Here is a 13,455-nt window from a genome sequence, read left to right as displayed (position 1 = left end):
GTACTTGTATCTTTTGTTATAAAACCATAAATGGGCAGTTTTTAAAGTTTCCCGCGAAATCGGGAGCAGGGGAACTGCGCTGAGGGAACACTAGGTAAACAAGGCAGAGGCTAGGGCAGACATAGAGGCCGCAGTGCAGGCAGCAATGGCCAAGGCCCTGGCGGAGGTGCAGCAGGCCCTGGGCAGAGCAGAGGAGAAATTGGACGCCCAAGGGAAGAAACTGGAAGCCCAAGAGGTGACCATCAAGGAGCTGGAGAAAGCAGCGACTGACGTGAGCGACTGGATCACGGTCCTGGAGAGGGAGGTGGCGAGACTGGGCACAACACAGGGGAGCCTGAAGGGCAGAGTGGACGACCAGGAAAAACGCTCGAGGAGGCAAAATGGCAGGATAGTGGGCTTACCAGAGGGGATCGAGGGTAGAAACCCCACCGCATACGTGGCCGAGATGCTGGGCAATGTAGTGGGGAAGAAAACCTTTCCTAGCCCACCAGAAATGGACCGAGCACACCGGTCGCTGCACCCGAAGCCCAAAGCAGGGGAACAACCAAGAGCAGTTATAGCTAAACTGCACCGGTACCAAGATAGGGAAATAATCCTACGCTGGGCCAGGAAAAACAGAACCTGCAAATGGGAAGGACATGCCATTAGAATTTACGAGGACATTGGGGCAGACCTAGCCAGGAGACGGGCCGAATTTAATAGAGCGAAAGCAGCTCTTCACGAGCAACGTGCGTTTTGGTATGCTGTACCCAGCGACACTCTGGGTCACATACCAAGAAAGAGAATACTTCTTTGAAATGAAATGAAAATCGCTTATTGTCACAAGTAGGCTTCAATGAAGTTACTGTGAAAAGCCCCTAATCGCCACAGTCCGGCGACTGTTCGGGGAGGCTGGTACGGGAATTGAACCGTGCTGCTGGCCTACCTTGGTCTGCTTTCAAAGCCAGCGATTTAGCTGTGTGCTAACCAGCCCCAGTCACAGTTACAGCCCCTGCCGAAGCAAACAAATTTGTCGAGGAACACGGGCTGGAAAACCACCAGCGAAGGTAGAAATGAGGGGCCCCTGGCAGGGGGCAACACCACGCCGACGGGGGGGGAGGTGAGGGGTGAGGCAACACCAGGACCACCCCGCCCCCGCCACGGCGAGCGCACCCTGAACTAAGAACAGACCACTACCCGAGGGACCGCTTCAGGTAGGAGGCCAGGCCCCAGCACAAGGGAACGAGAGTAGCGGAGAAGGGAGAGCAAGCAAGAGGAATGCAGGGTAGGATAGGGGAAGAGCGGGCAGAAAACCATAGAGGCCGGGCAGGGGAGAAGCAAGACAGTAACTCCCGAGAGGGGGGCCACCGTACTAGCGGGAAAGCTAGCGCCAGGGGCATGCAACAAAGCAGGGCCGCAGCGCGCCCCCAACAGGGGGGAAGGCGCCAGGCTGGAGGTGGGGGGGTGGTGGGGTGGGGGGGGGGGGGGGGACCACTCAACAGAGACGGGAGAGCAAACTGGGACAGGAACAGGGGAAAGAGGGACAAAGGAGGGGTACAAGGGAGAGGGCGGAAAGGGGAGAGACCGGGGGGTGGGAAGACAGGACACAGGGAAGGAGAGACCGGGGAGGGGCGACACAGAGAAGGAGTGACAAACAGGGCTAGAAAAGGAATTGGGCTACAAAGTGCCACAACCAAGGCCTCGAAACAAGGAACCGCTGCAAGCACCCACCCAGTACGGTCTCTGGGCGAAGGGAGACCGCAGAGTGCAGGGGACTACCCGCATGGCGGACGCACAGTGGGCGGCCATGTCGGGTGCCCCCGGGACAAAGGGAAACCCTGAAGTGCAGGGACCTGACCGCATGGAGGGAGCAGTGACAGCGGCCATCCTGGACGGCCCCCTAACAAAGGGGAACCCCGGAGGACAGGGGCGCGTCCACCAGGTAAGTATGGTTAATCCCACAGGAGCGAGGGGACAGAAGCCCCTCACCTGGAACGTAAGGGGACTCAACGGCCCAGTGAAGAGATCCAGAGTCCTCACCCACCTAAGAAATATGAGGGCCGACATAGTCTTCCTCCAAGAGACACACCTGAGAGAGCAGGACCGACTGCGGGTAAGAAAGGGCTGGATGGGACAAACCTACCATTCCTGCTATGGAACAAGGGCCAGGGGGGTGGCGATATTGATCGGCAAGAGGACGATGTTTAGGGCGACAAAGACGGTTACGGACCCAGGGGGACGGACCGTCATGGTCAGCGGGGCCCTGGATGGGTCACCGTTAGTACTAGTTAACGTGTACGTACCCAACTGGGACGACACGAGCTTCATCAAGAAGACCATGGCAGAAATCCCTGACATAGCGACGCATCGACTAATCATGGGGGGGGACTTCAACTGTGTACAGGACCCAAAGACAGACAGATCAAACCCCAAAATGGGGAAAACCTCAAGCATGGCAAGGGAACTCAGTCACTTTATGGAGTAGCTGGGAGCGGTGGACCCCTGGAGGTTCGCCCACCTGGGGGAGAAGGAATTCTCCTTCTTCTCCCCAGTACACAACGTATACACCAGAATTGACTTCTTTGTGGTGGGGAAAACGGTGCTTCCGGGGATAGACAAGGTGGAATACTCCGCAATTGTGATATCAGACCACGCTCCACACTACATGGACGTGAGGCTGGAGACGGGCAGGGCCCAACGCCCCACATGGAGGTTGGACGTCGCCCTACTAGCGGACAAAGCCTTCAACGAAAGGTTATCACAGGCCATTGCAGAGTACACAGAGAACAACCAGAACAGGGAGGTCTCACCCTCCACGTTCTGGGAAGCACTAAAGGCCGTACTAAGAGGGGAAATCATCGCTTTCAAAGCGCAAAGAGATGGGGAGGAAAGGGTGGCGAGGCAGCAGCTGGTCGACTCCATACTGGAGGTAGACCGTAAATACTCCGAGGCCCCGACCGTAGAGCTCCTGGCGGAGAGGAAAGAGCTACAAAGGAACTTTGACCTGCTCTCCACCAGGAAAGCAGTGCACCAACTCCGCCAGGCACGTGGGACCCTATACGAACACGGAGGCAAAGCCAGCCGCCTGTTGGCACACCAGCTGAGAAAGCAGGCAGCCACCAGAGAAATTGCACAAATCAGGGATACCAGAGGAACGCTAGAAACAGAAACAGAAAAGATCAACAAAACCTCAAGGCCTTCTACCAAGGGCTGTACACCTCAGAGCCCCCAATGGGGGAGTCTGGGATGAAACGGTTCCTTGATGGACTGGACGTTCCAGTCGTGGGGGAGGGCAAAAAACAGGGCTTGGAAGCACCACTAGCACTGGGAGAGTTCATGGACAGCATTAGCTCCATGCAGGCGGGGAAGGCGCCGGGACCCGACGGGTTCCCGGCGGACTTCTACAAAACATTCGCGACAGCATTGGCCCCCCACCTGCGGGAGATGTTCACAGACTCGCTAGTGAGGGGCACACTGCCACCCACGCGAGCACAGGCCTCAATCTCGCTGATACCCAAGAAAGACAAAGACCCAACGGAATGTGGGTCATACAGACCCATCTCACTGCTGAATGTAGATGCCAAAATCCTAGCCAAAAGGTTAGAAGACTGTGTACCCGAGGTGGTCGCAGAGGACAAGACGGGCTTTGTCAAAGGTAGACAGCTTACCTCAAACATCAGACGCCTGCTGAACGTGATAATGACCCCCTCCGGGGAGAGAGCACCAGAGGTGATCGTCTCCCTAGGTGCTGAAAAGGCCTTTGACAGAGTCGAATGGAAATACCTCATAGAGGTACTGGAGCAGTTCGGGCTTGGAACAGGGTACACCTCCTGGGTAAAGCTCCTACACAACGCTCCCATGGCGAGCGTACGGACCAACAATACCAACTCCCGATACTTCCAGCTGCACAGGGGCACCAGACAAGGATGCCCACTGTCCCCGCTGCTGTTCACTCTAGCGATCGAACCACTAGCAATCGTGCTCCGAGCAGCAAAAAGTTGGAGGGGGATCCGAAGTGGAGGGAGAGAGCGCAGAGTCTCATTCTATGCAGATCACCTGCTCCTCTACATTTCGGATCCACAGAGCAGCATGGACGGACTCATCGCGCTCCTGAAAGAGTTTGGCGCCTTCTCGGGATACAAATTCACCATGAGCAAAAGCGAGATCTTCCCGGTACACCCACAAGTAGATGGGGCAGCCCTAACGGGACCGCCGCTTAAAATAGCCCGACACAAATTCCGCTACCTGGGGATCCAAATAGCCCATGACTGGAAAGGGATCCACAAATGGAACCTCACCAGTCTGACAGAGGAAGTAAAAATGGACCTGCAAAGATGGAGCACATTCCCACTCTCCCTCGCGGGGAGAGTTCAGACGATCAAAATGAACGTGCTGCCCAGGCACCTCTTCCTATTCAGATCCATCCCGATCTACATCCCCAAGGCCTTTTTCAAAGCACTAGACAAACTAATCATGGCGTTCGTATGGGCGGGGAAGAATGCTGGGATCCCAAAGAAGGTCTTACAAAAAACAAAATCCAGGGGGGGGGGGGCTTGCCCTTCCCAACCTACAACTTTACCACTGGGCAGCGACGGCCGAGCGAATAAGGGGATGGATCAAGGAGCCAGAAGCCGAGTGGGTTCGCGCGGAAGAGGCCTCCTGCATGGGGACCTCTCTCCGGGCCCTCGCCACGGTGGCGCTCCCATCCCCACCCCCACCCAAAAAACACTCCAGCGGCCCGGTGGTAATAGCCACCCTCCAGTCCTGGAACCAACTACGGCAACAATTTGGCCTGACCAGAATGTCGGGTAAAGCTCCCATCTGCAACAACCATAGGTTCACGCCAGCGCTGACTGACGCCACCTTCAAAATGTGGGGACAGGACAGAAGGACACTGACAGTCCGGGGCCTATACACGGACGGCAGGATCGCAACACTGGGTGAACTGACAGAAATTCCAGCTTGCCAGGGTGAACGAGCTAAGGTACCTGCATTAAAAAAACTTCCTACGAAAGGAGACAGGGACATACCCACAACCACCACGACAGACACTACTGGAAGAGTTACTGGACGCAAGCATACTAGATAAAGGAAACTGTAGTGACATGTATGACCGACTGGTGGAAGGGGCCGACACCGTATTGGACGCAACAAGAATGGGAGGAGGACCTGGGGATCGAAATAGGATGGGGACTCTGGAGTGAAGCACTGCATAGGGTCAACTCCACCTCCACGTGCGCAAGGCTCAGCCTGACGCAACTAAAAGTGGTACATAGAGCCCACTTAACAAGAACCCGTATGAGTAGGTTCTTCCCGGAGATGGAGGACAGATGTGAGCGGTGCCAAGGAGGCCCAGCCAACCATGCCCACATGTTCTGGTCCTGCCCCAGACTTGTGGAGTACTGGACAGCCTTCTTCGAGGCAATGTCCAAGGTGGTGAGGGTGGAGCCATGCCCAAAAGTGGCGGTCTTCGGGGTTTCAGACCAGCCAGATCTATTCCTGGGGAGGAAGGCGGACGCCCTTGCCTTTGCCTCCCTGATCGTCCGCCGTAGAATCCTGTTCGGCTGGCAGTCAGCAGCACCACCCAAAGCTGCAGACTGGCTGTCCGACCTCTCGGAATCTCTCCAAATGGAGAAAATCGAATTCGCCATCCGAGGGTCAGACGACGGCTTCCACAGAACATGGGAGCCATTCGCCATTCACCCAATTGTTCCGGGACCTGTTTGTGGCCAACAAACAAGCAGAAGAATAACCAGGTAGCCAAAAAACAGGGGAGAGTAGCCAAAGCATGAGAGGGAGAGATAGACCGGGGGGGGGGGGGGTGCGCAGCTAAATCTAAGAAGAAGGAAAGGCACGCCACGGGGGTGGGGTGGGGGGGGTGGGGGGCAGGAGCTGGGAGAGGGTCGGTAGAGGTAAGAGACGGAACAATAGAGGAGAGCCAGGGAGGGGGAGGGGGAGGCAGGGAAACGTTAACAAACTTAACGTCCACAGGAACAGAGAAAACGGGTTAGACCGCAGAAGCGGAAGTGCGCAGAAGCGGAACGAGACGACAACGGCAGCGAACTCCTTCTGGGAGAAGCAAGGGACGACAACACCACGAACAGATGCCTACTTATGTGTGTAAATAATTTTGCCAAATGTACAGAGCTGCTGCTGTTGAGCGGGGGCATAAAACTTTCCGATGGTTTCTCAGGGAAAATTAAAACGTCAGCAGCAGCAGCGACCCGTAGGGGTGTGGCGGTGAGTGCTCCGTTGGGAGGGTGTGGGAAGACTGAGGCGCATGTGGTCACGTCTAGTCAATTGCTATTGTATATTCTCTTTTTGCACTATGTTAATGTTCACTCTATTTTGCTGTGTTAGGATTATTACTATTTATTATGAAAAACTTTGCAAAACTTTAATTAATTTTTTTTAAAAAAACCCAGAAATGCCTTAATAAAGTGTTTGTTAAAAAATAAGAAACAGGCCAAATCCAACATGGCCAATTACCGCCCCATCAGTCTACTCTCGATCATCAGTAAAGTGATGGAAGGGGGAATGAACAGTGCTATCAAGCAGCACTTCTCAGTAATAACCTGCTCATGGACACTCAATTTGGGTTCCGCCAGGGTCACCCAGGTCCTGGCCTCATTACAGCCTTGGTTCAAGCATGGCCAAAAGAACGGAATGCCAGAGGTGAGGTGAGAGTGACTGCCCTTGACATCAAGGCCACATTTGACAGAGTATGGCATCAAGGAACTCTAGCAAAACTGATGTCAATGGGAATCAGGGGGAAAATCCTCCGTTGGTTGGAGTCATACCTGGCACAAAGAAAGATAGTTGTGGTGGTTGGAGGTCAATCATCTCAGCTCCAGGACACAGTGCAGGAGTTCCTCAGAATAGTGTCCTTGGCCCAACCATCTTCAGCTGCTTCATCAGTGACCTAAGGTCAGAAGTGGGCATGTTTGCAGATGATTGCACAATGTTTAGTACCATTCACTGGTACTGAACATTCCTCAGATACTGAAGCAGCCTATGTCCAAATGCAGCCAGTTCTGGACAATATCCAGGCTTCGGCTGACAAGTGGCAAATAACATTTGCGCCACTCAGGGCTATGGCCATCTCTAACAAGAGAGGATCTAACCATTTTTATTTTCTGATTTGGTTACATCAGATAGTTGGTACGTTGGTGCAGTCTAAAAAAACAGCCCCTCTCTCATCCCTCCTATATTTTCAAGATAAAGGTTAGCAGAAAACATCCCAAAGGAGGGAAGTTCTGGGAGTCAAATGGCAACTTTTCAACAAATGGCAGCAAGAGTAATAAACAAAAATTATAGAGAAATGTGGTTTTAACTATACCTGTGAAATTGTATGCTTGTCCCTCTAACTTGCGCCTTTAAGTTACAAAGGATATATGAGACAAAAACAGGCCATTTAGCCCAATGATGATAATCTTTATTATCACAAGTAGGCTTACATTAACGCTGCAATGAAGTTACTGTGAAAATCCCTTAGTCGCCACATTCCGGCGCCTATTCGGGTACACTGAGGGAAAATTCAGAATGTCCAATTCACCTAACAGCACGTCTTTCAGGATTTGTGGGAGGAAACCGGAGCACCCGAAGGAAACCCACGCAGACACAGGGAGAACGCGCAGTCTCTGCACAGACAGTGACCCAAGCCAGGAATCGAACCTGGGACCCTGGTGCTGTGAAGCAACAATGCTAACCACTGTGCTACCATGCTGCACTACAGTGACCCTGAGCCGGGATCGAACCTGGGATCTCGGCGCCATGAGGCAGCAGTGCTAACCACTGCACCACCGTATCCATGCTAGTGTTTATGCTCCTCTAGTCTCCTCATCTTTTCTTAGCTAAATCTACTAACATAACCCTTTCTCCCTCATATGACTTTCATGGTAATCCCCATCAACCTTAAATGCAAAATTCATAACATTTGTACTGGCATTAATATGAATTGGTGCAAATGTGATGGAAACGATGAATATTGAGACAAGAGCCTACCTACTTTGGGCAAGCCATTCTACTGTTCACTAGAAGTAACAGCAAAAGAGGAGCTGATGCAATGGATAATGGATCAGGGACCTGTCTGCCCCACCCCACACCTCCCAGCCCACTTCCCAATTTGGATGCCACACCACCCCCTAAAAAATCTAGGTGAATGCAATGCAAGGATATATCATTTAGTTTTGTGTGTTTTTATAACTGCTCTATTGCGCTTGGGTGTTTTGTACTTTCACCCATTTACCGATCTTGTTTTACTCAACATTAAATCCGAGACAACTTTTGGTGAAAGTAGTAGATTCTTAGTTTTGATGTAAATATTTTATAGATCTCATTTTTTTATTATAGACTTTTGTGAAGATGGTGGGACAGAATGCAGCTACACTGGAGCAACAAGTGATTCAGGCAGAAAATGACTGTGGAAACTTGCCTCACGCTATTCGTAAACTTCTACATTCAATCAGTGTACCTTCATTTCTAAATGTAAGCAAAGTGGAAACATAAAACAGAAAATATAATTTTGTTCAATAAATTTTAACTATTTTGTTCCTTGGTTCCTATTCAGTGTAACTGTCAACATTGGGGGATAAATATCTGGTTCTTTTGACTTAGGTTTGTCGGAATGTGTAAAATGTGAGATTGTACCATGTCCAGCTCTAGTACCATTGACATTGTGTTTATTTTTTTGGGTCTTCTGATTTTTGTTCCCAAGGTAACCTGTTCTGTACATTTGGTCAAGTCACCAGTGTGTTCATGTAAATGCAGCTGTATTCCAATTTTTGCTTCTTTTCTTGAACGTTAGCACTTTTTAGTAGAATTTGTTTTTCTGTTGCAGAAGAAAGGCAGCTGCTACAACCAACAGAATTCAACATACGAGCTGCCCAATCTCTACAGAAGTGAGGCCTATTTTCCTGAGAGTTCTGATGGGACATACTTCAACAAACCAAACACCTGATTGTGACTATGTCTCCCACAAGCTAGAAGGACACTTCATCAAGAATATACCACTTGCACTGACACAAAGAACATAAATTAACATATTACTGCAAGTCTTTGTATGTCACCTAATTCCATTTGGATGAGAGGTGGTACGTGCACTATTGAATTTATGGAGATGTTTTCTGTGTAATATAACACTACAAAGTGCTATATGACACTGGGGTATTCAATCTTTTTGGGATACTCTAAGTTAGCAGTGAAATATTACAAAAAATATGAATATAGCAGTAGTCACAGCCTACTTATGCTGCATGTTATACAGAATCTCTACCTGATTGATAGCTATTACATAACTAACCTAGTCAGCAAGGCCATTTTAAACTCACCAGGCCATTATGTAACTCAAGGCGAGACCTCTGTCTCCATCAGCGAGGAGGTCTCTCTCTGGGCCCAGGAGCTCCAACGGGAGTAGTAGCTACAGCTGAAACTGCAGCCAGTCCACAAATGAAGTTTGTCTGGGTGGGGGCTGAGATTGCCAGGGCCAGGTTGACAGGCCCTGGCGAAGTGGGCGGAAGGCAAGTGTGGATTGGCCTGGGGAAATTCAAAGTTGGAGGAGAACCTGAAGAGGTGGGCTCCTGATAGATCCGGAGGTCAGCGAAGGGGAAACATTGCTAGCCTCGCCTGCCACAAGCCTAAGAAGTAAAAGCTGCTGGGCTTCACACTTGGGCCTCTGCTTGTGTAGAATTCAGGCCCAGGTCTCACATGGTAGTTTTTGTTTTCCCTTCAAAAGGCAAGTTAAGTTACCATATGATGAATGTGAAAAGATTCATTTGAAGTAAATTCAGAAATAAAGTCTAGCCATGTGGTTCTCAATTATGTGAAGCAAAGTACATTGAAAATCAAGTACTGTTTTCCACACGTATGTAAGTGCAATCCAAGCAAAACTTCAATCCTCTGAAATATTTATAATGTAGTACCTAACATTCCTGATGTACCTACAACATTGAAATTTACAAACTTTCAAGCACAAAGTAATTACTAATCAATGTGTGTGAATATTGTAAATATATTTTTCCTGTTAAGGGAGAACATTAGAAATTTTATTTTCCAGTAAAGTACTCAAGTTTAACATTTGTCTTTTTCCATAAATCTTATTTCTTGTTGTAGGATGTGAAGCTGAACAGTGTATGAAACTAATATCCTAATGATTGTGGGAAAGTCAAAATGCGAATATGGTAGTGGGGGAAAAAAATCAAACCAGAAAATAGAGAAAGCTAAGTATTGAATAGAAAGAACAAGTTGGTTGATTACTGTCATGCAGTTAAGATTCAGGTGGCCAAACAGATTGTGCAGAGTTTGCTCATTTGATATCCAAACCTGTCACATCCAACTTTCTTTTAGTGCAATTCTACCTATCCATCTGAAGAATTAAGGTAATTTGCATCCCTTTTTTGTCCCACTGAAATTTGTTTTTCCCACTAATAGCAATGTAATTGATTTAAAATCACAAGTGTCTTTGTTCTGTTTAATACACACTTCCTGCCAACTATCCACATTATAATTCTCCTCGAGTGATGCAGAAGCACAAAAAGCCCCTCTTCCTAAAATTTGTACTTGAGGTTTATGCGATTGCAATCATTTGTTTTGTGTAGTATGTACAAAATGTTGCTACTGATATCCTTATTGGAAATGTAGAATATTATTTCCTATAATTTTTCAGAGCAGACATATTTTTAATCTGAAATATCTTTGTCTCCATTCATTGTTTAGTATCAGTGGCCATCTCATTTATGCAAGTTGATTTCTTACAAGTTGACTTTTTATACACAAATTGGTGGCAGAATAATTACGTGTTCATATGGAATACAAAATAACATGGTCAGAATTGAATTACAGGCATGCTTTCACTTTAGGGTACTTTGAATAAGTTTGACATGACCACTATGGGAATGTTATTGAATTTCATATTGAAGTCAGGTAATACATGTTGCATAAATTGTTTAATTTCAAGTGTTAATATTTTCTATGTTCCTCGTTTCATCTGTGCCAAAGATTTGATTAAGATTGGATAAATTATAGTTATTTTGGATGTATATATGTTTCTAGCAATAGAAAAAAAATTATATTATTAGAGCACTATATTTCTTAGATCTTCCCTCCAAAGATGATTTTTTTTTTTTAACTGAATCCTGGACAGTTAGTTTCTGTCATTAAAGTAAAGGAACAAAAAAGTACCAATTTTATTCATAATAGCAATTTGAAAATTACTGCAAGTAATTATAACCAAGTTTTAATATTTTTGTGTCGAAGTTGTTATTTTGGAATCTGTGATGTCCCTTATTTTTGCTGTATCAACCATATGATTGGGAAAGATACTTATCTAGCTGCTTAATTGTGTTTGATGTGTTCATTTTCTAAACTTGTGGTGGTACAAATATATCTATTGAACTTGGGTTTTACAGGGTGTTCGGCTATTCTGGTGTCTGGCCATGATTTCTGCTTTCTCTTGGGTTACAACAATTGACTTATCAGCCAGGACTGTAAAGTTGTCTGAAGATTCAAGCCCCTCAAAGTCGGGCTGCTCAACTGTACTTGTGTGCTGGCTGCAAGTATAAGAAGAACACAATTATTCACAAGTTGGGATATCTGTAACATCCACCTCAAATAGATGGGTGACTAATTACAACTTCCGCCTCAAAGTTGATAGGTTAAGAAAGTGTATTTACATAGAATTTACAGTGCAGAAGGAGGCCATTCGGTCCATCAAGTCTCCACCGGCTCTCGGAAAGAGCACCCTACCCAAGCCCACACCTCCACCCTATTCCCATAACGCAGTAACCCCATCCAACAGTAAGGGCAATTTTGGACACTTCAGGGCAATTTAGCATGGCCAATCCACCTAACCTGCACGTCTTTGGACTGTGGGAGGAAACCGGAGCACCCGGAGGAAACCCACGCAGACACTGGGAGAACGTGCAGACTCCTCACAGACAGTGACCCAACACGGAATCAAACCTGGGACCCTGGCACTGTGAAGTCACAGTGCTAACCACTTGTGCTACCGCGCTGCCCAAATGTACTAAGCTCCTAGGATAGATGACGTTGAAAGCAACATGCCAAGGAAACCTAGATATTAAATTTGCACAACATTGACAATCATTCTAGACACCAGGGAAGTGAAAGTTGATCAATACATGGAGTGGCTTTCCAACTGTAGGAGAGTCCTAGATGACCCACAAACCAATAATTTTGATTGTGGCTTTCTAGTTATGTTTTATGTATCAGGCAAGATTGCAAATGTAAGCAATATAGTTGTGATGTTCCTCACAGTGAGTCTAAACATGTATCATCCGATGTTCCCACAGGCATACCTCACGGTAAGGTAATCAGGAGTAGGAATCCTGACTAATCTGTGTGTATGTCTCAGAAGAAATAGCAGCAGGAGTAGATCATTCAGCCCTTCAAGCCCACCCTATCTTTCAATTAGATCATGACTGATCTATCTCAACGCCATTTTCTGTTGCTCAACCCTACCCCATTTGGGAACTCGACAGACAAAGGTTAATTTTGCATCTCTTTCCACCACCCTGGTTGAAACCTGCTAAATCAGCACAGCTCTCCTTTGATTCGGTGTTCATTTTTGTCTGAAGCTCCTTGGGATAATTTGTTATATTAAATATGCTATCTAAATCCAAGTTGTTTGAATGATTTTTGTTCTGTTGAGCGTTGTATATTGGATCTGGTTCTTAAACATTATGCTGGTTCTTAGATTTCATAATCTGATATTTGTGCAGATAACTGAAGGCTCCCTGCTAACCCGTAAGTCAGGTTATCAGAGTGTGACATTCCAATGTTAGCCACTTTTTCTTTACAGGTGGTATGATAGACATTTCATGTGGCAAAAAGACAACCATGAATAGCCAAGTTCAAATCCACTGGACAGAGACAGAAAGTTGGAATAAGTCTGGGCCTGCCCTGTCAACAAGCCATCAGGAGATAATCGGTTCCATTCAAATGGATCGATTGTTGTGGATTGCGCAGATAAAGCTAGACTTTGTCACCCAGTTTCCCCGTATTGCCATATATGGAGTAAGGTTACATGTGGAAGTGGTAGCGTTACCTGGAGATGGACCCTGGGGGTGGATTCTTGGTGTCCTGCAGAGTTGTAATCAGAAACTCCATTGCAATCCCCACCCCAAGACCTCATTGGCTGAGGACTAGAGAACTTTCTGGAAAGGCACATAGAGGGGTATAAAGATTGACCACCCAGGACCCTCCCTGGTGAAGACTCGGTGCCAAGGTAGCAGAGAAGATTTGATAACAGACCAGAGTATGGAAGGATGCAGTGTGCGAGACTCGCCTTCGCCGAACGAAGGTCATGAGACAATCGAGACTCCGAGAATTGGATCCGCAGCTCAGCTGAGTTCATCAGCATGGTTGTATTCAGAATCTTGGGATTATTATTAGTTGATAATTTAAATGGAATAACTGTTTTATTGTGTTTAATAACCAATTTGGTGGAATCATAAACTT

At 47.6% G+C, this 13,455-nt stretch overlaps 1 protein-coding gene across 1 annotated transcript in view; it reads left to right on the top strand.

The window, feature by feature from the left end:
* Positions 1 to 12,612, top strand: part of LOC140428353 (uncharacterized) — a 58,525-nt gene extending 45,913 nt beyond the window's left edge. The window contains exons 4-5 of the mRNA XM_072514733.1: positions 8,332 to 8,466; positions 8,819 to 12,612. Of these exons, the coding sequence (XP_072370834.1) occupies positions 8,332 to 8,466; positions 8,819 to 8,938 (255 nt within the window). The 3' untranslated portion in view covers positions 8,939 to 12,612. The remainder of the gene's footprint in view (positions 1 to 8,331; positions 8,467 to 8,818) is intronic.
* Positions 12,613 to 13,455: the final 843 nt, after the last annotated feature.

Source organism: Scyliorhinus torazame, chromosome 8 (genome assembly GCF_047496885.1).
Source record: "Scyliorhinus torazame isolate Kashiwa2021f chromosome 8, sScyTor2.1, whole genome shotgun sequence".
Classification (NCBI taxonomy): domain Eukaryota; kingdom Metazoa; phylum Chordata; class Chondrichthyes; order Carcharhiniformes; family Scyliorhinidae; genus Scyliorhinus; species Scyliorhinus torazame.
This window is presented reverse-complemented; position numbering and strand designations above follow the sequence as displayed.